The 26,236-nt window shown below is 40.6% G+C and overlaps 1 protein-coding gene across 1 annotated transcript in view; it reads right to left on the bottom strand.

The window, feature by feature from the left end:
• Smp_180520 (myotubularin-related protein) overlaps positions 1-15,208 on the bottom strand; it is a gene marked incomplete at its 5' end in the record, with an annotated part of 52,588 nt that extends 37,380 nt beyond the window's left edge. Inside the window, 4 exons of the mRNA XM_018792660.1 lie at positions 3,054-3,211; positions 9,842-10,004; positions 14,266-14,382; positions 15,194-15,208. Coding sequence (XP_018644492.1) covers positions 3,054-3,211; positions 9,842-10,004; positions 14,266-14,382; positions 15,194-15,208 — 453 coding nt within the window. The remainder of the gene's footprint in view (positions 1-3,053; positions 3,212-9,841; positions 10,005-14,265; positions 14,383-15,193) is intronic.
• Between the last annotated feature and the right edge of the window lie 11,028 nt (positions 15,209-26,236).

Consider the following 26,236-nt stretch of genomic DNA (forward strand, 5'->3'; position numbering starts at 1 on the left):
AAGCTTGAACATGTCTTATGAATGTTGTCGCAGTGAATTCCACATTATGAATTATCTGACGGCGCTGGGACTGTTTGGAAAAGAGGGAGGGTGATCAGTGTATGAAATGGTGTCGTGGTATGAAGTAATGCTGTACAGGACTAGCATCTGTTGGTCCTTCACAACTCCCTGGTTGGAGTCCTAGAGATAGTACAACACAGTGACAAAATGCAGAGTCTTCTGACCACTATAAGCAACAATGAAGGCATATTCGGGATGCAATTCTCCTCCTCGAAATGCAAAATGTTACTTCAGGATTGGGTTGCATCGACACCTGAACTAATGATAGGGAGTGAAGTAGTTGAACGTGTCGACCGCTTCACTTATCTTGGGAGTCTCATCAGCCCTTGCGGTTTGGTGTGTGACGAAATCTCAGCACGAATACAGAAGGCTCGTCTAGCTTTCGCCAACTTGCGTCATTTATGGCGTAGGCAAGATATCCGTCTAGCAACCAAAGGACGGGTTTACTGAGCAGCAGTTCGTTCCGTCCTACTTTATGACAGTGAAACATGGTCGGTAAGAGTAGAGGACATTAGTAGGCTACTAGTATTCGATCATAGGTGTCTTCTAAACATTGCTCGCATATCATGGGACCACCGAGTAAGTAATGCAGTTGTTAGGAAACGGGTACTAGGTAAAGATGGCAAATCGATTGGTGAAGTAGTGAAACTTCATCATTGAAGATGGTTGGGACATGTGTTACGTATGCCCAAACACCGACTGCCCCGACTTGCAATGTTTTATAGTGTAGGAGTAGATTGGAAGAAAGCTAGGGGCGGCCAGACCAAACCATGGAACAAATCCATGAAGTCACTGACAAGTGGACTGAGCCATGTTGGTAAGTGTAGACTACCTGGTTGGGATTCGCGAGATGATAGCAACCGATGGTTAAAGACCTTGAATGATATGACTCAAAATCGTTTGCAATGGCGAAGTTGCATCCACTTTTCGTGTTCTGCGAAATTCTAATCTTCTGAATTCTTCATGTTACTATCTTTTTTTTCCTTCCAAATTTATCTCACTGTATTATAATCCCTGAATAACATCTTCAAACCCTTATCTTTCACAGAATGACCAGTGTATTTAAGTCCCTATTCGTTGCGTTGTATTAAAAGCCTCAATCGTTCGTAAATAAAAGTTACTGTAAACCAGCCGCAAACTTCAATACTTTAATGACTATTGTTGAGATTTAGCGTGATCAAACTCGGAACACAGAAGAAAGATGAAGAATGGATGAATCTGTACCACTGCTACTGTCACCTTAAGTCTGCAGGGTGTCAGACAGCATTTAGCGAATCACTTCAACCCGTAGATCGCAGAGTTTAAACACCGATCTACCTAACTGAGTTTAAGGCAACTGAATAGTAGTACAGTAGTTTTTACATAATGTGACTCAAACACGTACAGAAAACTGTACTTGGTAAACAAGTGACACTTAAGATACTCGATTATAGATTATGATAATCCTATCGAACCCAAGCAGAACAGTCTGAAGTACATCTTAAATATGTAAAAGCTCAGAATAGTAGTCCATTTTAAATGATATTTTAGTACTAGGCAAAGGTGTTGTTGTGTTAAACAAAAAGTTGGCATTTGAAAAATAAAATATTTATCAGATTACGGGTTAGACAATATATGTTGATCAGTAGTCTAATCAAAAAACATTTGAACTTTCTTTATTCGGTTGAATATTATATGATTCCGTTATTTTATTCAGTCTGATTCCAAGCATCACATGTATTTTGGCAACTTCACATACAGGGCAAATCAATAAGTTGACAGTTCAATCTGTTATATAATGGACTAATGATACGTGTAATCGTATAAAACTATATAGATAAAGATGGGATCTACATTCATGAACTGAAAGCTGATGATTAATTGACTCAATTATCATGCTGTAAATCAATAATAGTATTGTTTTCATTCCTACATCATCTCTTGCCCCTCAAACACACGCCCCCAAATGCCCTGGTACGGCCGAGAGTGGGGAGAGTCCACTCTCCCTCTCCAAATGCTCTCACATGGCCAGCGAATATATAGCCTCTGTCAGGGAAGTCCTACTCACTGCCTTCTCGTGGCGGGGGTGTTGTTCACAAAAGTGAGAGGATGAAAAGCGAATGTCCGGCCCTTTAACCGGGTTGGTGGACACGGAAAGTCCACCTAGGGGAGTTGGAAAACCCTGATTCCAAACCAATGGTGCACATGGGCTCCAGTATCCTGATGGAACGAATGGCGTACGAATCAATCGTTGATCACCGGTTACCATGGGACTGCATCTCCTCACGATGCTTCACTGCCTTGTGGATCAGATCTTTCGGTCAAAGGCTCGGGGTGTGGCTCCCTAAGAAAACCACCTGCTTCAGTTCGGGCACCAGGGCAGTTTCACAGCCCTCAAGCAAATCGAATGAGATTTGTGAGGCGCATATTTATCTGGTGCTTCCTTGTACCAATATTTATGTGTTTAAATAAATAATAAACAAACACACGTGCGCGCGACAGATGTGATTTTCTATCCAGAAGGTAGTTGAGCCGTTTCACTGGACAGAACTTACGAAATATTCGATTACAGAACCTATTCCAAATACTTTTCTGATTGATATAATGAGGAATAACTAAGCATGAGATTTATGCCTTGATTTCATTGACTCATAAATGACTTTGTATCCTACATCTACAGTACAGAAAATTCGTAATCTCGTTTATTTTCATTAGAACAATTTGAGATGATCAATGATTTAATGCATGCGAGTCAATGATTAGGTGAAACAATTGGAATTGTATTAAATCAGTAACAACAAACAATAAAAACTTCCCATAACTAAATTCACTTCACATGACCAGTTTTTTGTGATTGACTTGTGAGTATGACTCACAATTATCGACTATTGTCTCATCAAAAGTTTGGTTACTAGCAGAGCTAAGAATAATAATTCTGATAATTGTAAAACAGAAATTTTGATTGTGAATACAGTTTCATTTTCTATGTTAACCCTAAATTTTATACAACTAACCTCAAAATTTTTGTTGACATTTGTTAGACTCCAAAAATAATTAGGTAATCCAAATCGATTATACTGAGATTTCAGTGAAAATGTTGACCAGCCTTCTTCTCGAGACCAATAACAATCTGGCGGAACAAATTGATAACACGGGAGTGCAGACACATGTGCTACATAAAATCCATTCCATGAAACGAAAGAGATAAGAAGAATTATGAGAACTGAACAAGTTCAGATTTATAAAACAGTGCACAAAGAATAAACAAACGAACACGAGAATTGAAGGTTTTGAACTGGATCTTGTATGTGGAGTCATCATCAGTGAACCCAGTTGCCGTGAATTATTAAAACTAGAGCGAAACAGCTGTTTAATGTCCTCTTTTCTCTGTTTCTTAGTGACTCTTGAAATGACATTAATTCCTAATGAAAACTACTTATCACATATCTACTCCATTTACATCTTAGTGAATACTCAATTGCGGGGTACAGATTTGCATACTTTACTTCAAGTCACAATCTAAATGTATGAAGGCTAGTGGTGCTACTCAGTTGCGAAAAGCTAAATTAGGTAGGCTAAGGTTTGGACGTGAAACTTAACAGCAATCAGATGCTCTAATAATTGAGCCACCATCCTGCTTTCGAATGTTTAACAGAAAACTACGTAAAAACACATGCTTTAAATAGCTGCTTCTATAAAAATCTTCCGAACTATTGTCCCAAACACTGCAGAAGGTAAAGCGAAAAAAAATCAGTATGAAAAAAAGATATCATTCATAGTCAAACGTATTCCATAGAAGGAATGAAACAAATCCATGTTTAGATGGCTTCCCTTTCTGAAACACAAAGGTAGACTGACTAATGAAAATTTCACAAGATGTGAGAATGTACATGTTATTGTTAACCCCAGGAGTATTATTGTTATTTAGACATATAAGCATAGGTGCGAGAAGGCACCAGATATATATGCGCCGCACAAATCTCATTTGATTTGTGTGAGGGCTATGATACTGCACGGGTGTCCAAACCGAAGCAAGTGGCTTTCTTAGGGAGCCACAACCGGAGCCTTTGACCTAAAGGTCTATTCCACAAGGCAGTGGAGCAACGTAAAGAGATGCAGTCCCATGGTAGCCAGTGACCAATTGTTTCATACACCATTTGTCCCCTCAGGATCCTGGAGCCCATATTCACCATTGGTTCGGAATCAGGGTTTTCCAATTCCCCTAGCTAAACCCTCTATATCCACCAACCCGTTTAAAGCGTCGGACATCCGCTTTTCGTCCTCTCAATTTCGTAGACAACACCCACACCGCAAGAAGGTAGTGAGTAGGACTTCCCTGTAAGTGGTTGTATGCACGTGGTTATGTGAGAGCATTTCGAGAGGGAGAGCGAACTCTCCCCACTCTCGGCCGTACCAGGACATTTGAGGGCAACCCCAGGAGTATGCAATATGTTTTTCGTAAACGATGTTTACAATTGAATTTGACTTATCATTGTTGTCATATGATTTAAATTCAGTTCAGGAATATCAACAATGAGGATAATATAAACCTTTTCTAATAAAGATCATATTTTCACAGCTTAAACCGCGAACTGATCTTAGCTAAACCACCATTGGAAACCTGATCGTCATCAACAAACCTTTTTTACAAGTTCACTTGCTAACTAGAGTAAATTATACTCAGGCTAATGGTGAGAAATATTCTGTTTTATGAGTATGGTAATTTGACTTAAACACAAAACTGAATCTTGTACTATCATGTACTAGGAAGTCAGCTTACAAGTTAAGTATGAATTGTTTTAGTAAGTAGGCGGTTACGACACTACTCAGCATCCGAGATTATTAAGTTCAAAAAGGCACATGTACAGATCTGCAATGATAACTGATGTGTAGTATATTTCGGTATTACTTATTGATAATCCATAAAATATTTTGTCGGTATATTGTCAGTAACATATATCTGCTGTGTCTGAATTGCAATTTAAACATTGCCCCCAAATGCCCTGGTACGGCCGAGAGCGAGGAGAGTCCGCTCTCCCTCTCTAAATGCTCTCATATGGCCACGCGAATATATAGCCTCTGTCAGGGAAGTCCTACTCACTGCCTTCTCGTGGCGGGGGTGTTGTTCACAAAAGTGAGAAGACGAAAAGCGAATGTCCGGCCCTTTAACCGGGTTGGTGGACACGGAAAGTCCACCTAGGGGAGTTGGAAAACCCTGATTCCAAACCAATGGTGCACATGGGCTCCAGTATCCTGATGGAACGAATGGCGTACGAATCAATCGTTGATCACCGGTTACCATGGGACTGCATCTCCTCACGATGCTCCACTGCCTTGTGGATCAGACCTTTAGGTCAAAGGCTCGGGGTGTGGCTCCCTAAGAAAACCACCTGCTTCGGTTTGGGCACCCGGGCAGTATCACAGCCCACACACAAATGACATGAAATGACTCACTACACTAACTACACTGCTCTCGTTCCTAATAGAAGAAAGACAATTTACATTATTATTATTATTACTATTATTATTATTATTACTATTATTTACTACGTCGCTTTTTCACTCCCTTTATTCCCAAATTGTGTATCCTTCCTTTCCAACTTATGCAGGAGCTCGCCCATGGTGAAAACTCTGTCCTATCTAAACGATCTCCAGTCACTGTCTGGTCCAAAGTGAATGCTTCCACCGATTACGAATACTGAAGCAGTCATTCTGAAACCACGTACGCCGTTCAAGCTGGCTTCCTTCAACGTTCGCACACTAACGCAGATCGGACAACAGATAGGGCTGGCTATGTCTTTAGAAAGTCTTAATGTTGATGTTTGTTGTCTATCCGAGACCTGTATTCAAGACTCTAGTGAAGTACTACAAATTTGCTCTCCATCTGTCGCTTCGAAAAGTTTGTTTCACGTGCGCTTATCCGGGGCCCCTGTGGCATCTTCGTCTGGTCTTGCAGGCGTTGGTGTTGCACTAAGCGCTAGGGCTGAGGCAACACTAATCGATTGGATTCCCATTAACAGTCGGTTATTTGCTGTTAGATTAGAAAGCTCTATCAAAGTGAGAAAAAATCGGCGTGAGAAACGGTGTCTTTTCGTCATCTCCGCCTATGCCCCGACAGATTGCAGCCCGGATGCAATCAAGGATGAATTCTACCACCAGTTAATTGTTCTTCTCCAGAAAGCGCGTTCGACAGATATTGTAGTATTAGCCGGAGACTTGAATGCTCATGTCGGGCGTCTAGGCACAGAAGAGAGTCGTTTAGGTGGCCGATGGGGACTTGTTGGTCGTAGGTCAGATAACGGTGACCGTCCACTGCAACTGTGCGCAGACCATAACCTGTTTCTCGCTAGCATTAACTACCAGCACATTCATCGCCGGTGTGCCACCTGGCGTCCTCCCTCTGCACCTCAAACCTGGGCTCAGATTGATCACATCGCGACCAGTTACCACTGGCGTGGATGTGTACAAGACTTCCGTTCCTTTTGGAGTACCTATTTGGACTCTGATCATGCCATGGTCTGCGCAAATCTTACCTTACTTGTCAGTGACTAACAAATTGACCGTCATCAAAAGATTGATGTTAGTAAACTGGCTGCAACTTCTGTTGCAAGTAAGTATCGAGCGGAGCTAGCTTCTAGGCTGGCTACCATCCCACCGAAAAGTATAGATGAGCATTGGTTGCATCTTCATGACGCTATGAAAATGGCAAGTAAAGCCGCTTGTGGCTTCGATAAAAACGTCCCGCTTACAAGCACTGGGTTTCTTCTGGCTCCTTACAATTCATCGAAGCCCGTCGATCTACTCCGGGTGACCGTGAGTTTGACCACAAATGAAGGCTGTTACGTAGTGAAATCGGGCAAAGCTTGCGTAACGACCGAGAAGCCTGGTGGTCGGAGCGTGCTAATGAGATGGAAGCAGCAGCTGCATCTGGTAACTGCCGGAAGCTCATCCAACTCATCCGATCCACTGGCAGCAAAAAGTCTGGTGTGAGTGAAACAATCTACGAGGATGACGGGACGCCAATCACTAACATCTCTCGACGTCTTGGACTATGGGCGGAATTTTTCGAAGGGCAGTTCAACTGGCCTGCTGTCTTGGCAATATCAACCAGTTTGTCCTGCCCCCCCTCATGGCCGGTGACGACTGATCCACCAAACGAGGCGGAAGTCCGCAAGGAACTCAAACTCTTGAAACGTTACAAATCACCGGGCCCAGATGACTTACCTCCGGCTCTTTTTCAAGATGGTGGTGACTTTCTGGCTAAGGAACTGTGTTGTTTGCAAAGGTTTGGGAGCAAGAAGTGTTCCAACATCATGGAATGAGTCGATAGTGGTCTCTATCTTTAGAAAAGGTTCACGTCGTTCCTGTAACAACTATCGCGAGATAAGTATACTTCCGATTGCGTCCAAACTATTGGCTTCTGTCATTCTTCGTAGGTTGTTTAAAACCTGAGAACGATTGACTCGCGAGTTTCATTCTGGTCGCGGATGCATTGATCACATCTTCACCCTCCGCCAAATGTTAGAACACCATCATAATTATCACAGGCCAGCAATCGTAGTGTTTCTTCATGTCAGGGCTGCCTTCGATTCGTTGGATAGGACTGTTCTCTGGGATTGTCTATTGAAGAGCGGTGTGCCTGAGAAGTTTATTAACATCTTAAAGGCCCTGTATACAAACAGATCAGGCAGAGTGAGGACATACAACTACCTTTGTCCATTGTTCCATTCACGCAGTGGGGTTAGACAGGGTTGACCAATCTCACTATTCCTCTTCAACTTTGGCATCGACGACATCCTGGAAACAGCTCTGATGGACGTAAGTAATGGCGGTGTGGATCTGTTGCCTGGAGAAAGACTTCTCGACCTTGAGTATGTGGATGATATTGTCTTACTGTGCGATGATACCCAAGCCATGCAATCCGCACTTAATCAGTTGGCAATCAGTGTCCGTAGGTATGGTATGTGCTTTGCACCTTCAAAGTGTAAAGTACTCCTACAAGACTGGCAGGATTCCAATCCTGTACTCACCCTGGTTGGTGAGCAGATTGAAGTAGTTAAGAAGTTCGTGTATCTAGGTAGCTACATAAGTGCTGGTGGTGGCGTGAGTGATGAGATTGATGCACGTATAATGAAAGCCAGAGCGGCTTATACTAATCTGGGCCATCTCTGGCGCCTTCGTGATGTTAGTCTGGCTATATAAGGTCGGACCTAGAACGCGTCAGTGAGAGTAGTTTTGATCTATGTTTTTGAAACTTGGCCTCTCCGAGTTGAGGATGTTAGACGACTCTGTGTTCGATCATCGTTGTCTCCGAAGGATTGCTGACATCCAGTGTCAACATCATGTTAGTAATGCAGAGGTTCGGCATCGTGTGTTCGGGCGCAGAGATGACAATTCAACTGGTGTCACTATCTTGAAAATATCGACTTCGGTGGCTTGGACATGTTCCACGAATATCGTTCCAGAGAATTCCACGTCGTGCATTATTTGCCGACTCTGGGACTGGTTGGAAAAAGTGGAGAGGTGGTCAGTGTATGACATGGTGTCGTGGTATGAAAGAAAGCTGCAAAGGGCTGGCTTCTGTTGGTCATTCACGACTCCCTGATTGGGGTCCTAGAGATGGTGCAACACAGTGGCTAGAGACGTTATCAGATATGACTCAGAATAGAAGCCAGTGGCGATCCTGCTGTAACCTTCTTTTACTTTCTACATAAAGAGTGGTTCTAACTTTCTTAACTGAAAGAGTCTTCTGGTTGTACATTTCAGTCCACCTTATCTTTTCATCCCTTCCCTTCCTACTTTCATTATTTTGTGTGGCGCATATGTATCTGGTGCTCTTTTGTACCAATATGTGTGTGTTTAAATAAATAAATAAAATAAATTTAAACACACCAATGAACTTTGATGAATAAATGAGCTATCCAGCATCTTGATTAAAACCACCTGGTCGATATGTATTGATGAGTGAGAAAAAATCAGAAATATATCACGAATGTACAGTTATTCTTTTACTGCCTAATTTACAACTTGTATATAAACTTGTGAGTACGTCCCACGGGTGAACTCGAGAAAGCTCAAGAAGAGCCAAAGATACTCCATCCAATCATCTTTTGGAAGAATATTTTAGAATCTCTACGTGTAGTTGCCCTATTGGACAAATGCTAAAACCCCCTGTATGCGGATTGGATGACCATAATGATGATTTCGTTTTTACTGAAAACCTGAGAGCTTTGTACCATATTTGACACTGTTTGGAATGGCATTCCTTTCACTTGACTTTTGTCTGCTCAGTTGCGAGTTAGAGGATTCTAGCGTTCGAGCGCTCAAGCTCTAGATATAACAAAACTATTAAGTATGTAGTTAGTACGGCGACGCATTGAACAGAGCTGACTTAAGTAATAGAGGAGATATGTACCATTCAGATGAGTCACAACGAGAACAAAGAGAGAATTATAAATTGTACCAAAAGTATAATACTGAATAAAGCTAATAATAATAGTAATGAAAAAAGAGTAAGTTTAAAAGATAGTAGAACAAATGGCATGGAGATTTGGGGCTATCAGAGCCGATTGAATTGTCCAGTTTATTCATGCATGGTAACTAGAGCTATCTTAGTAAGTCAATTTAGTAAAGTAACTAAAGCTTTTAATAAATAATTTATAAAATTTTTACTTAGGATGTGTCATTCACTTTGACTCAGTAACAGCAAATGCTGTTACTTTAGTTACTAAAAGATAACATCTGAGAAATGAACGATTTTATTAAACTTCGTTCACGTTTTATTCCTGAGCTTCACACTTACCCACACGAAGTAACTGAGTCAATGTTGAATAAACATCGTGACAATCTCGTTCTTTTAAAACAACCAAACGAATTACACGGAAATCTTTCCCACGTATAATCAAAGGTGCACCACCAGTAGTTAACGGTAGACGTTCAACTGAAGAAATCAGTTGATTCGGTAACTATACAAAATGAACGCAAAAAATATATCATGATCAAAACAAATTAGTTAAGTCAAGCCAGATCAACAACTGAGGCAGAATAATATGAATTTATTCTGTTTCATGGTTTCTCATCAGCTTGTCACAATGATATATGGATTAAAGTGACATTGAGCTATGATATAATGTGAGGCAAAAGAACTTGATATATATATATATATATATATATATATATATATATATATAGCAATTAAAGGGCCCGAACCTGATCTATGTGTCCAGAAAGAAACAGTAATCAACCTATCAATTTGTTAAATTTACAGATTTGACTAAAATCACCTGGAATTATTATTTTTGTTATGTCTATTACGACTATTTTATCAGTGTCTCTTTTGCAATGTAGTCTTCGTCGAACTAATTTTTATTTTATGTATGCCGAAATCATCCTTTTTTTCATCCACATAATTCTCTAAACTCTTCAGATCTTGTGTAGTTATTGTGCAACTCTTTAATTTTAATTCTAAACAATCATCACTGCATTGTTCTAAGTCTTCTATATCTATTTTCAAATGATCTGCATTTTATGTAAACTCTTCACAACTATAATTATCACACAATCCATCCTATTCTGTTTCCGAACTTCATTTAATTACTCCCTCACTCCCATATGTTTTGAATTCCATTTTTAAACGACCTCACACCTGTTTAGTTACAGATATACATATACAAAGTTATTATTATTATTAATCGTAGTCATTTTAATTAATTCCCATCAATGACAATTGTTTCACATTGTCATACCTCAATATTACACTTCAATACATATATAGTCGTAAGCAGCCGATGGGAAACCACGAAATTTGGGTCCATACTATTCTGACTTAATTGTTCATCTGGCTTTATTCAAATTCGTGATCGGAACCAACTTCATGAGACCAGTTAAACATGTTGTCCGAAAACACAATTTTACCAAAAACCGATATATCGGTTCAAGATTGACTAAACACTCAAAAAAACTAATGTTAGATAGATATTAAATTTCGAGAACTATTCTCTAGTGAATCACTACATATATTTGTATTACGTACTTATTAGATATTTAGTTTATTGGATCTTTATTATTGAACCAGTTATAAACTTCCTTTAACACGAACGTTGCTGCTACCTTGACGACAAGACTGGAAGCAGCAAACCCAAGGTCCGAAGGCGAAGTCGTACTGCCGACTGTACAGAGGTGCGACGGCAGTAAGTTGTTTCCTTCAGACAATCAGCATAGCAGCGATGCTGCCTTCCCACAAGGAGGGGTAGGGTTAGAAAAGGTCGACCCTAAAAATGCACACCTCGCCTTATTCCACGGATTTCCGTCCCCGGCGGTAAGGTCCTTTGAAGAACAGAGCTAACACGTCAGAAATCCCCCACAAAAAGGCAGTTTTTTCTGGGGCACTGCGGTCACTCTCAGGTCGTTAAGACCAACGGTAATCCAACTTCCTTTTCAGGTACCTCAGGAAATACCCTTTCACGGTGTGGGCAGCCCTCATACTCGTAACTGCGCACAAGACCAAGTTGGTCACATTCAAATCCTTCCTATACCTCTTGATAACTCATCTCCACGACTAACCCTTCTCACGTCCTTTTATCACCTTGCACCGCTAGGGCAAACGATTCAGGTACACGGAACGTTATTCCTGGTCTCCTGAAACCACGCTCTAAACTACATGTAGGAACTTTTAATGTCCGAACTTTGTGCCAAATAAGACAACAGGCTTCCTTAGCTAGGACTTTAGAATCTTACACCATCGATGTGTGCTGCGTCCCCGAAACGCGCATACAAGATCCGAGTAGCGTCATTCATTTGACTTCACCATATCAAAATAAAGAACCATCTCGATACACGCTTTGTGTATCTGGAAGCCATGATGCTGCTTCTCGTGGCCTCGCTGGAGTAGGTATAGCATTAAGTCCTAGGGCAGAACTAGCTGTTTTAGACTGGATCCCAGTAGACAGTCGTCTATGCGCTGTCCGACTAGATGGATCAGTAAGGACTCGGAAAGATAGGGACACTCGTCATTGCCTCTTCGTCGTCTCTGTCTACTCTCCCACTGACTACAGCTCAGATGATATAAAAGATGAGTTCTACAGGAAACTTTCTGACCTCCGAAAAGCTAGGCGTTCTGATGTAGTAATAGTGGCAGGTGACTTTAATACTCAAGTGGGTAAACTAAGTGAAAGGGAAAGACACCTGGGTGGATCTTATGGTGGTGTGGCTAAAAGAACAGATAATGGCGACCGTCTGTTGCAGGTATGCTCAGATAACCGCCTGTTTCTTGCAAATATTAACTTTAAGCACAAAGAAAAACATCTTTTGACTTGGCAATCCCCAAATTCGTCCCAACGTTGGACCCAACTAGATCACATCGCTATCAGCCACCGATGGACGGGTTCGATAGAAGACTGCCGCTCATTTTGGAGCACATGTTTAGATTCAGATCATGCTCTAGTGCGAGCACGTATCTGTCTGCGTTTTACTGGATGTAGGAAAGACGCTGCAGGGAAGCCTCTAAGGATTCTACTTAATGATAGGCAAGCTAAGAATATATTTCAGGAACAACTGGAAAACAGTTAGACAGACATGTAAGTTGTGCTCACCCCGAGGCAGCGTGGAATGACATTTGAAAAGCTGTAGAAACAGCAGTGATATCCGCTAGTACGGTAAACCATAAGGTTAGAGAGAAACAATGGATCTCGGCAGCATCTACCGCACTGATAGATGCTCGAAAACTCATCCCACCTGGCTCTGAACATAACGAAGAGCGAAGTCAGCTTAAGCGCAGGCTGATAAGAAGCCTACGCAATGATAGTGAACAGTGGTGGGTAGCGAAAGCAAGAGAGATGGAAAAGGCAGCGGCAATAGGTAACAGCAGACAGCTATTCAGACTTGTTTAGGAAACCGGTATTAGGAACCCAACTATCAGCGAAACTATCTCAGATAAAGATGGACATATCATTCATTCTCAATCCAGGAGATCGGATCGATGGGCAGAACACTTTAGGGATCAGTTCAACTGGCCTTCAGCCACACCTCGGTTTCCCACGATCCCCAGTCGTCCTGAATGGTAAGTTGATGTAAGTCCTCCAACTCTCTACGAGGTTGAAAAAGCTATAGGAAATATGAAGCGAGGGAGAGCAGCAGGCCCTGACAGGTTTACTCCCGAGATTTTTAAGGATGGTGGTCCAGTGCTAGCAGCGCGATTGACTGAGGTCTTAGGTAGCATCTGGGAACTGGACGTAATTCCATATGACTGGTCCCAATCACTGATTGTGCCAGTCTATAAGTGTTATATCCCGATAACAATAGTAAATGGTAACTTTGGGATCCATTTATGGACCCATATTATGCATATAAATTTTATCGTATATCCGCTTAATAATTAAACTACTCATATTCATGTTCCTTTCATCGTGAGCTTTATTTTGACCCTTGGACTATTATTGTACGATTTACCATTCCTAAGTTATACCCAGTCTATTAATTACTGCTCCCCCTATTCACAGCCACATTTGGCTAACTCTTGTACAAATGTTATTTTCCGTTTTATTGGTACGTTGTGTTCAGTCTGTTTGGTATATAAACTCAGTATGTTTGAAATACAATGATTCATACCAGAGGCTGTTATTGGTGTTTTGGACTTAACTGGCTGGGCTAGGCAGAAGCAGGATCGATAAGCGCTCTAGACTGCTCGTACGGTTTCCTGTGTCACTGTTCCAATCGATAATTCGCTGCTCTCTGATTGGCGGTCTTATCACATCACACATTAACTAGGCATCTACTCGGCCACAAGATATAACAGTAAGAAAGGACAAAAGTCCTCCCGTGACAATCACAGAGGGATCAGTTTGACTAACGCAGTGTCTAAAATATTCGCTTCAATAATACTTGGACGTCTAACCAAAGCTCGTGAAAAGCAGACTAGAGAAAACCAGGATGGTTTTCGACCTGGACGTGGTTGTATAGACCTTTAATGACCATGTATACTTAATGAAAGGTGAAAAATGAATAAACTCATCTAATATCAGTTTTTTGAGTTGGTAATGAGGCGATAACATCGGTAAGTAACAATATTTCAAAATCTCATTTATCAGTTACTCTTGCGGAATAACATGTGTGCTTATACATGGATTTGTTTTAACAAGCTACACACACGCAAAAAACACATTTCATGTTAAACAATAATATATACATCAAAATACTGAATATACAAGAACAAGCAAGAACAAAGACTACCCATATTTCCTGTTTTCTAGATAATCCAAGAAAAAATATGTGCGTCAGAGTTAAGTGTAGAGTCCCACGAATATGTGCATTACCATCGAACTGATCTATGTAGAAAACGTCATTTACCTATAAGAAATACGTTTTACGATAAAAGCAGTTGCAAAGTTTGTTTACGGAAAAAGTTACTATACTAGTCGTTATTAGTCTGGTACTATGATTAATATTCGACCAATGATATGTTTCAATTTATTTTAACGATTGCATCCATCAGTCCAATATGTACAGTATCATCGATAGAAAACAGTCAGTACGAATGGAGCGATAACATAGTGATTACGGTGTTTGACTTAACGATTAGGCTAGATATTTGGGGAACTTTAAAACGAAAAGGAGTCCGAAAGTCAGGGCACGTGAAAATTACGAGCACCCTAGTATATGTTTGATACTTTTGTGTTGTGTTGAATATCTGATAATACCTTCAGCAGTTAGCAACCAAACTTATCAATCTACCTATTAAATTGATAATAAATGAACAGTTGCAAGATTTTTCCAGAAATCCCGTTGACTCCCTATGGTTATTTATGCTATGAATGGCTAAGTTCACGGAAAGAATAAGTCAAACGAAACTGTGAAGTCGATGAAGTGGTTGACAATGTGCGCACTTCGACAAGCGCTCGTCCAACAAGTTAGGTGGCTTTTACCACCCAAATATCCAAGTCCTTAGAGAGGAAATGTGTGATGTCGGTCCGGATTACTATAAACCATGTGAACAAGAACGAAACCGTGTGGTTGAACATTTCATACCGCAGAAAATTAGAGTAGCACTGAAGGCATTCTCGACGAATCTACACACCGTCCAGAATATGAATATACCAGTCCAACATCATACAGAAATTCCCTAGAAGTCTTTGATACATTTAAAGAAAAGCCCACATACCTGTGTCACGGACATCTTGTCCATGCACATCTGTAACGCAACAGTTGAATATAATAATTTTACTTCTCAATGGTTCAAATGGTTGGGGACGGAATAGAAGAAGCTTTCGCTTAACGGGCTTCCGTGTCTAGTAGCAGTAGATCACCAATACCTCCAGGCAAAAACCTAGGTATATTAACGATAATAGAGGAAAAAAGTGAATTTGGTAAATCATAATAATATGTTATCCTTAGTCCTTAAGTATAAGTCAAGTTTCCTCTTAAAGGACTCCTGGGAAGTCGCTTGGACTAACTCAGTAGGCAGCGAATTCCAGCATTTGACAACTCTTACGGAGTAGAAGTTGTGTCTGGAGTCTGTTCTGCTATGTTGGGTTTCCAGTTTCTGGGTGTTACCTCTTAGGTTGGTGTTGTGACTAAGCTTAAGATGTTTAAGGGGATGACCAGAAGTGCTAAGGATACTGTAAGTCATAAGAAGGTCATCTCCAAGACGCCTGTACTCTAACGGGTAAAGGTTAAGTGATTGAAGGCGCTCTTCATAAGGTTTGAATTTGAGTCCCCGAACTGATTTCGTGGCTCGACGTTGGATACGTTCCATAGTGTCCTTATCCTTTTGGAGAAAGGGAGGAAATACTATGTTTCCGTACTGTAAATGGGGACGAATAAAACTGTTGAAGATTATGTGGAAAGTTCTACCGTCAAACTGGCCAAAAATGCGCTTCAATGTTACCAGTGCAAGGTTTGCTTGAAAGGCGTTTTTGTCACAGTTCGCATACCACATAGATATGAAATGAGCCAGTCAATCAAAGGGGGTTTTATACCCAATCGTCTAAGCTTATTGATAGGACATACGTGATTGACCCTATCAAAAGCTTTTGAGAAATCCAGGTAGATGACGTCAACCTTCCCCTTGTGATCAAGGATGGTTGTCCATCTACCCACCACAGTCAGCAGATTGGTCATACAAGAATGACCTTTTCTGAAACCATGCTGTTGAGATGAGAAGAACTTTAAAGATGATAAGTATTCTTGCATACCGTCGTATATTAGAGACTCCATAATTTTAGAAGGTATGGTCGGAAGCTTGAGGGTTCACTGCGTCGACCTCCTTTGAAAATTGGTGTGATGTGAGCCAGCTTCCAAATTTCCGGTAATTTGCCTCTTCTTAGCGGGTGTGTAAACATCACGCTAAGTGGTGATGCCAGGATTGAAGCTGCTTCCCTCAGTACAGCAGGATGAACCATATCCGGACCGGGAGAAGTGTCGGGCCATTAGGACCAAGCAGTTGGGAAACTCTAGTTTCGCCTTGTCGAAGATAAGCTGCGTAACTGAATAAGCTTTTCGGATTGGAGACGAATTTATCGATAAGCTTGGTCTGGTACTGAAACCTGTCTTCTCTTATTGCCTTTGAACATATGTTCCATATGTGTTTGTATTGCCTGTATGCGTCGGTATTCGGCTCAACAGTGCCTTTTGCGGCTTAGCAAACGACGAGTGCGGTTCTTGATGATTGGAGGTTGTTTGTAGCTTTTTGGGACCGTTTGAGGAACTGAATGCTCGGTAGCACATAAGATCGTGTGCAGTAAAAAATCCCTTTGAGCATCCACTCCAAGTTGACGGTGAACATCCCAATCCACCTGTTGCAGATAGTCGCGTAAAGCTCACACATTCAACCTTTTGAAATTCCAACGCCTGTTGCTAGTGGGATATCTTAGCCCCGTTTCGCTGACAAAGCTAAATGATAAGACGGCGTGATCACTTTTCCCCAGGGGAGCCAGGATTGAGAGGTCGTCAACTAGGAATTCTTCATTTGTGAATACCCATGCTAAGCGCGACGGCGTCTGACTGTTTCTCCAACGAGTTGACGACTTCATATTTTCGAATAATCCCAGGTGACTGATGAGGTTGAAGAACAGAGCTTCAGTGGATTTTTCACCTCCAATGTATGTATGTTGATTCTAGGAAGTCCCATAGAATCAGGATTCGAGAGAATCCAAAACGCGTAGAGCGACTTGTAGGATCATCTACGTTGATGATCTATGTCAAATGATTGGGGGCCTACTATAGTTAGACGAGAATGGTGACGAACCAAGTGGATTGAACCATCGACGCATCAAAGGATCATGGACGCTATGGAGACTGTACAACACAAAGGACGTTATTACAAGAATATATTAGTTAAGGTACAACCACGAAAGTACAGAAATGAAAGAACAACCACTGCCGCGTGGGCCAGTCCATGGCATATATTTGACTGATGCGCGTTGACTATCCTTGACTTTGACAGGGATCAATGATCTGTTCGATATTCAGTGACATTTCACCGACCCTACAATACTCCCCCACCAGATTCAACGGCCGTTTGAATCGATACCAAACATGTTGGGAGTAGTCGCTCGCCGGAGGTTGCCAGACGACTAATATGAATCCTCCGGGTATTGCCGAGCTGTAAGAGAAATGGAAAGGAGGCTGCAGAAACTGATCGGGAAACAACGAGTAATAACACGTAACAAGGACGTTGGTTGAATGTTAAGCGATCAACCATAGAAATAATAAAAAAAGAAACATGACAATTTAGAGTTTTATCAAGTCGCGTTGAAAAAGATAGCTCTGACAAGTGGTTGAGTTCCTCAGATGAGAAAAGGTAAGTTTGCCGCAAGAGTAGTGATGACACAGTGATAGTATGATAAGTGTATTATCAATCGATGCCGATGTTTGTACTGCCCTCGGTACAGAGTAGAAAGTCAGTAAGTGTCGTTGACAGCTGTTCGTAAGTGTCGATTTCTAGTTATATCTACATTTAACAGACTAACTGTAAGTACAGAAGTATAACCGTGAAGATTAGTCGTGATTTCGCTGTGCGAAGCTTCTGATCAACTTGCAGTCAGTTTGGAAAAACTGATAACTGCTGTGAAAATCAATAAGGGTCGAAGAAATACAGATCGAGAGCGAAAGGTGGCACGATGAAATCTCTAATAGATGATAAACGGTGAGTGCTGCACTTGTGTTTGATGAGTGAACCGAAAAATGTCGAAAAGAACATAAGAAACCAAGAGTGTCACTCTGGACTCATATCAATGATATCGGTGAAAAATGCTGTCAGTGTTGGGGTAGGGACGATAATATCGTTGTCAGTTTGCAGGAGATTCGCTCGACTGCGTAAACTGAAGATTCGCGTGAATGAGTGTCTTCAAACCACCAATTGAACTGGACAGGCTTTAGATCGTCGAGTAGTTGAACAGCCGATTGATGTACCGAAATCATCTGATAGATAAGAGCCACGCGGAAACAATACTTCACAAGATGAAAATACGACGTCGAATTTGAGTAACTACAATAGTTCGGATGTGTTGTAATGTCACATTGAAGTAACGTCATTTCGTATACTGACAATTGTACTGAACGTTCGTTTGGGCATTGTTTATATAGCAATTGGATGTGCAGTAGCAGACATTATCGTGGGGTTCGTGGAGAGTTTCAGAGGTCGTTTAGATATTTTCCAGACCCGTATTGCATGTGAATAAACTGAAGATGGAATTCAAGTGACTTTCGTACGATAAGGAAATCGAGCCATGATTTACCGTGAGATAACAGCGAATACAAAGCGCATAGTAAACAATAATTAAAATGGTAACCACCAATGTAACTAAAGTTTAGGTTTAGATAACGTGATCGTTTCGTAAAAGAGCTTATTATCTCGTGTTAAGTGACATTAAATACGATGAATGTCTGGTAAGGACGTGGACTAAGATTGCTCGTGTACACGTAATACGTTTTTCTACAGCATGACGACTTACGAGTCATAAATGTACATGGTTTCGACTAAAACTTGAAGGTAGTGACAGAATATATGACTACTTTACGTAAAAATAGTCGCGAAATGTTATTAGACATCATAAACATTATACGAAATTATTTAACACAGTTATGAAACTCGCCTGGGTTACTCTTGCTCCAAAGTAATTGAAATATGTTGATTAAATTCGTAGATTAACGAAGCGTTGTAGACTGAATTGGTATACGTCCAAATTTAATTTGAGCCAAACACGTAGCATTGCCTGGCGAAACAGTCTAAACAAGATCTAACATTGCAGGAAATTTATAGTTCAAACTCACCGTAAATTTCTAGCATTTGTATCCTCTGATTCGCCATGGAACTCAGCAATTGGAAATTAGGCAAGCAGTGGTCAAGAAAGTAAAATATTCTAGTAGATAGTTTCTGATAGTAGTTAGTTGATAGTGATTAAGCAGAAAGATGAATTTATAATCGACAGTTAATCCTGTATTGGTTATACAAGTGGATAAGTTGCAAACAGATATGCGTTCGTGTTGCCTTGAGGCTATACTTACGAGTGGTTGATATTTTAACAGACATATTACACAGGAGCATTTACATGCTGCTAATGCTTGTTAAAGAACCACGATAGTCGATTATAGTAGTAGTTGATTGGTTACTTCTATCGATTGAACTAATTATATCAGTTGAAATACTAATCAACAAGGATATGAAGCAACGAATGTTCACAGAAACTGATAAAGATAGCCGAAGTTAAAAATGAAAATAATAAGTATAAAATGCAATAAAAAAGATCATAATGATAGGTTGCGTTATTCGAAGTCTTGCTCACCAGTGTAAGGATCATCTACGTTGATGATCTATGTCAAATGATTGGGGGCCTACTATAGTTAGACGAGAATGGTGACGAACCAAGTGGATTGAACCATCGACGCATCAAAGGATCATGGACGCTATGAAGACTGTACAACACAAAGGACGTTATTACAAGAATATATTAGTTAAGGTACAACCACGAAAGTACAGAAATGAAAGAACAACCACTGCCGCGTGGGCCAGTCCATGGCATATATTTGACTGATGCGCGTTGACTATCCTTGACTTTGACAGGGATCAATGATCTGTTCGATATTCAGTGACCCTACAGAATTAATCCTTCCAGCAGATGATTGTCATACTCGATGTCGGCAGTGGGCTTCCTGTAGATGACCCCAACTAGACGCCCCGAGGTGGTAGACAATCTTACTTAGCACCACACAGACTCATCATGATTGAGAAACTCTTGATTATGAAGTTGGTGCGCCTCCAGGCATGACCGTATGTATAATGCTACCCTACCCCCCATTCCAATTTTCCTGTCGTCGCAAAGTAAAGACATTCCACTTATTGCTAGCTGCTGGTCCGTAAACTGAGACGATATCCAAGTTTCGGATATTCCTATCAGATGAGCATCATTAGCGTTGCTAAGTTCACGTAGCTCATCCATTTTGTTTGGCAAACTCGCGGCGTTCGTGTTTAAGCAGTTTATGCTTTCAATTTCGAACGCATGAGCTTCTTCCTGTGTGTCTATATGAGCCGTGCGTGAGTGGACAGATAGCCTACTATACAATGTTTACCGAGTTGGTAGTCCTTGTCTTTTACACGTTTTTTTATGATCAAGACAGTCCACGAGTGGAATTGTCAGCTCCAGCTTTCGCTTGTGCTTGATCTTGCTATCGTGGGTCTATGGAACTTGAATTGACAATTGCATCTCTGTGCTAATGTGGTATGGCAACTCAAACTGATGTACATACATACGAAGTTCTACGTTGTGACTGACTGACTGATGTAAGATCATAGAAAACCTATTCGATCCTCTTATTTTAAAGGAGTATTTCTCCTTTGAATGCCGTTTCTTGCACGAGATGTCAACACTGTGTCTGTTACCTGACGGATTGCAAATCCCTTCTGGAAACCGAACACTTATGCAAAACGGAACAATTATTTAACATATTTATGTATCTCTATCATGTGCCTTAAAATATCATGCAGGCAGTGGAGCACTTCTTCAGGTTTGACTCTTTGTAATCATTGTTTTTGATGTATATTGCCCTTTATTATTTATTTGGGTGCAACTCTAAAGGAAAACGAGTGAACACTTAATAGACGGAAAGTGCATGGGAATATCATACATCGCCAACATGGTGTTGTTATGACGCTCGCGGTACTTCCTCAGAGGATCGTATTACATTTTCTTACCCTCTTTCATTTTATATGGTCGGATCACAATACAGAAGACATGTAACAAATCATCAACGATAGTTGTGTAATAAAATAAATGCCACAAGATAAGATAAACATCTAATAATGGAAGAGATGTCCTTGGAGTCCCGTAGAATGCTGACGTGATCATTCATTGTTGATTGATAGTCAAACACTGAACGGGTCAGTAATTCTCCCATGGGTTGCAGCAAAAGAACAGAGGTGTTCTTGATAGATAGGTTGATCAAACCGACGTTCCTTTGTTACGACTTTAGAAAATACAACAAAGGACGTATTCTGACTCGTTATTGATTTTATGTCCAGCTTTTATCAAGTGAATTATCCACCAATGGAATTACGACTTTTCCGATCTTTACACTGTGCCAATCAATGATATTCAACTAGTATGAGCAGTCCAGCGTCCTTATTGGTCCTTTGTCCGCCTAGCCCTTCCACTTGAGTCCAGAACACCAATGACAGCTTCTGCTATGCGAATCATTTATTTCAAGCACACTCTGTTTATATACCAGACAGACAAACCACATCACACCATAAAATAGAAAATAATATCTGTACAAGTTCAGGCCACATGTGGCTGTGAACGTGGGATACAATAATCAATAAACTGAATATAATTTAGGAACAGTAAATCATATAATAGTAATCCATAGGTCAAAATGAAGCTTATAATAAGATGAATATAGATATACACAATCTAATTACTCAATAGTTAAACAATAAGAATATATGATGTGAACCGCGAAACAAGAAGCCTTAACAAATTGCGGAAGCTATTTTTGGGGACGTTAATTCATTTAACTCAAAGCTTGTAAAACTGTAACATTTACTTTTTCCCCTAGCCTATTCTACGGATTATGAGCTTTCGTTTGATGGATAATTCACTGCCATAACATTTTCTGTTCTAAAGCCATTGTAATTTAGACGCAACCTTTTGTACTCTATTTTCTACTACAATCCCCCAGTTTTGGACATAATTGTATTTTCCTAATTAATGTACGTCGTGGTCAGGTTAGTCATCTATTTATTCATGTATCTTTTTGCACTAACCTGAATTGGGAATTCGAGTGCTAGATCGGGATTGGAATAAAGTGATTAGTGTTCCAGTTGTCCTTGTCTTCTCTCTCTCTCTCGCATGCTTGCCAGCCAATCAGGGATAGAATAGTTTTCGTCTCTCTACCCCCACTATGAACTCACGCATACTAGCCTCACAGTTGAGCCAGTCAGCCTATCGGGTCAAGGTCTTAATTTACATTAGACAAGTTATACTCGGCACTAAAGTGGGTAGACATATTCAAGGACGTAACAATATGTATAGAATAATCGTGCACTAATAGGTTCCGGAAGTTACCCGTATTCATGTCTTCGCTAGGATATAACGCTTTTGGAAGTCGATTCCGCGAAAACTGTAATGTAACAACATAGGTTGATTAGTTAAGAGTTGACCTCAAACAAGTAATTATCTGTGAAAACAACAGAACTCAAGTATTCATTCACTCACTTTCTTTTTCTGTGTAGGCATTATATTTCCTATTATCTTGCATTGAATTTTTAAAAATTTGTATGTTTGAATAGGTTACCTAACGCTCCACTGTGACTTTTCCATGAGCTAAATAAAGACCTATACACTTCTAGTTTGTTTTTTTCTACCAATTGAACGACGGATACTTACCGGCACGAAAACGTCATCTCCTTGATGACGTTCTTGGGGTCTGGCCATAAGCTCTTCCACTCTAATCTTGCAGCTCCTTAATTACTCTATCAATTTAGTAGTCTGGTTGGAATTAAGGGCTAAGGGTTTACATATGGACTTAGGTATTTGTCTTTAACATCTATTTCGTACATCACGTCATCAACTCTTCTTACGATAACATCCGCTGCTCACACAGGTCCACATTGCTGAAAGCTTCTTACATTCACTGGTAACCCATCAGGAAAATGATGATCAATTCCTCCTGTCTTGACTATTGTTCGTTGTTGCAGATGCTATATTTAATGATTATAATAATAAGAATATATTTTCAACCACCAATATGTTACATGAATCATGCCGGTTTACAGGCAAGATTGAGTTGTTACAAATGCTACAGGCTATAATTTAACAGGTTACTCAATTAGATCTATATGTTATAATGCACATTTGTCATTGCAAGAGAGGATACATTTTCGTATATTGGAATACAAATGTTAGTAAATACCTAATGATCAATATTAGTTGGCGCGCTTCATGGTAGTTACGTTGCAGTCTTCAGTAATAATGATAAGAAGTCTATCGATCTATATTATTCCTTGCAGTTTGTAACACTGTGTGGATCCAATCTCGTCTTGAATATATCAACAGAAGGTGCTGATATTACGTTTTCTGGTAGAGAATTCTAGTCATTCACTACTCAGTGCGAGAAATAAAACTCCAGACTTATACCGTTCGATCTGATATTTTGAACTTTCTTCGAATGTCCTCTCAAATGATAGGTACTAGACGGAGAGAAAAGATAAGACATTAATATTAATATTATATCACCCTGTATCCTGCGGTAAGATAACCAAAATAAGATACGGTTTGTCAGTCTGTCTTCAAAAGATTGGCCGGAGAGAACTTTCATCAGTCTAGTCCCTCGTCGTTGGACTCGTTTCAGCATATCCGCCTCATACTAGAAACAAATGCTCGCTACTCGAAACCCGAAGATACCACTGGTATTGTAGTTTGACAGCACTTTACCAGTAACACCTTCTATAATCGAATCGCGCCCACCATGTAAAATCAAAAGACAGAAGTGAGAGGGTTGGAAGATATATTTGATAGGTTATCAATATGTCGAGAAGTGACTGATTTAATCTGGCTAGTGGTTGCAGAGGATGTTACGCACGCCATTCCGAAACGTGATCTGGCAAGGATGCGTGACCGAGTGCCTTGAGCTAAATGAGTTTAATAAAACTAATGTTGTCAGCATCCAAAGTCGAATACTTACAGAGCTATTGATTTTGGGGATTTATTTACAGCTAAAGATCACCCCCCCACCCTAGTGAGGTAGTGATGACCCTACGACATGGTCAGCCAGAAGTTCAATACAACGTGTTTGTTGTTGGTAAACACTTTTCTGATAGCTTGCTATGTTTAGCAGCATCTGGTCGCCTTTTCTAAATATAGATGGCTGTGAAGTACAATAAAGTGATCGTAAAACAAAGTAAAATCGAAATTTCGGTTCTTCACAAACTTCATCGTTCTTTGCAGCCGTACTGGAAAAGAAAAAATAGAACGTGTGAGTGCATGTCGAAATACACTCGTACTTGCGTAAGGAAACAAGGTGAGGGGAAAAAGTATATAAACTAATACGCTTGAGACAGCGTAAAAGCGATTGGGAAGAAAAAATTGTTTTTTTTTCATATAAAAAAATATATACGCTCAGAAAAACATCGTGTTTTTTTGTTTTTTTTAAAAATAAATATATAAAAATGAGCATATTAAAATTTTTTTTACAATAAATAATGCAAAGCAAATTTGAGATAAAGTTTGTGTCCTGAGTGCAATAGTCGTCTAAATGTTCTGGAAATCTTACTCTTCTTCTGTTGTCTTAAGTTTGTTTTTCGACGTTGACGGAGTATCAACATGTGTGTCGGCTGTCATGTGGGGTACTACAAGTGTAGGATCCGTGTCGTTCGATTGTAGCGAAAGAAAATCGACGTAGCTATGGTTTCCTTCTAAGTACTCTGCTTTCAGGTGATCGATACTGATGCTATCGTTAGCGCCGCTCTTATCGACCATATAGTACTAAGGTTCACGCTGAAGAACTTTGAAGGCTCCTTCATATGCTGATTCGAGGGGTCGTCGATGTGAGTCTCGATGAACGAAGACATGTGTACTATGTCGTAATTCAGGTTGAATGAAAACATCAGTTGATCGCGGTCGAATGTAAGCAGGTTTAACTGAGTGCATCGCGTTTGTAAGCACGCTCGTGTAAGAGTTTAGATCCATGTTCAATGAAGAAGCCGAAGGATCCACAAATTCTCCTGGAAGTCGGAGTGTCGTTCCATAAACGAGTTGAGATGCAGTGTATCCAATGTCAACCTTCACTGCAGTGCGGATACCTAGCAAGATGAGTGGAAGAGTGTCTGTCCACTGTGAGACCTTCGTAGCTGATAGTGAAGCTTTTAGTTGTCGGGTGGTAGGCGGTCGTTCGGAAACGAGTGATTCCTAATAGTGTGGTCAGACAACGGAAATGTCGAGACTCAAACTGGCGTCCGCGGCCTGTAGTGTTGGTTAAAGGGCAACCAAAAATTGCTACCCATCGTTCGACGAAAGCGCGAGCCACTGTTTCAGCAGTAATATCCTTAATAGGTACTGCTTCTGGCCATCGAGTGAAATGGTCTACGCAGGTTAAAATATAAGATTATCCATTTGAATCTGGTAAGGGGTCCTACCAGATGCCAATGAACATGGTCGAAACGAGCATTAGGGGTTTTGAACGAGCCTAAGGGACATTTGTCGTGTCTAATGACCTTAGATTTCTGGCAGCTTACACAGGAGCGTGCCCACTCCCTCACGTCTTTATTCATGCCAGGCCAGCAAAACCGCCCGGCTATAAGCTTGATGGACGCGCGAACACCTGGATGAGAAAGATCGTGCAACGTATTGAAGACGTTGCGTCGATAATGTTTTGGTGCTATTGGACGATCCCTACCTGTAGATGTGTCACAAAGTAAGGTTTCCTTACCTGTTTCCATCTGTTTATTACGCAGTTTTAGAGTTGTCGAGGATAAATCGTGCTGAAGATCAGTGTCTCCTTTTTGAAGCTGAGCGAGTTTAAGAAGGTCGATTCCTTGTAAACTGTTCAAGGAACTAATACGAGACAAAGAGTCTACAACTACATTGTTTGCTCCAGGAATATGTTGTATATTAGAAAAAAAACTGAGAAATGTAGTCCAGTTATCGTGACTCTCGGGGTGGGTACTTGTCTGAGGATGAGCTTAAAGAGAAAGTAAGGGGTTTGTGAT

This window comes from Schistosoma mansoni (assembly GCF_000237925.1).
Source record: "Schistosoma mansoni, WGS project CABG00000000 data, supercontig 0227, strain Puerto Rico, whole genome shotgun sequence".
Taxonomy (NCBI): domain Eukaryota; kingdom Metazoa; phylum Platyhelminthes; class Trematoda; order Strigeidida; family Schistosomatidae; genus Schistosoma; species Schistosoma mansoni.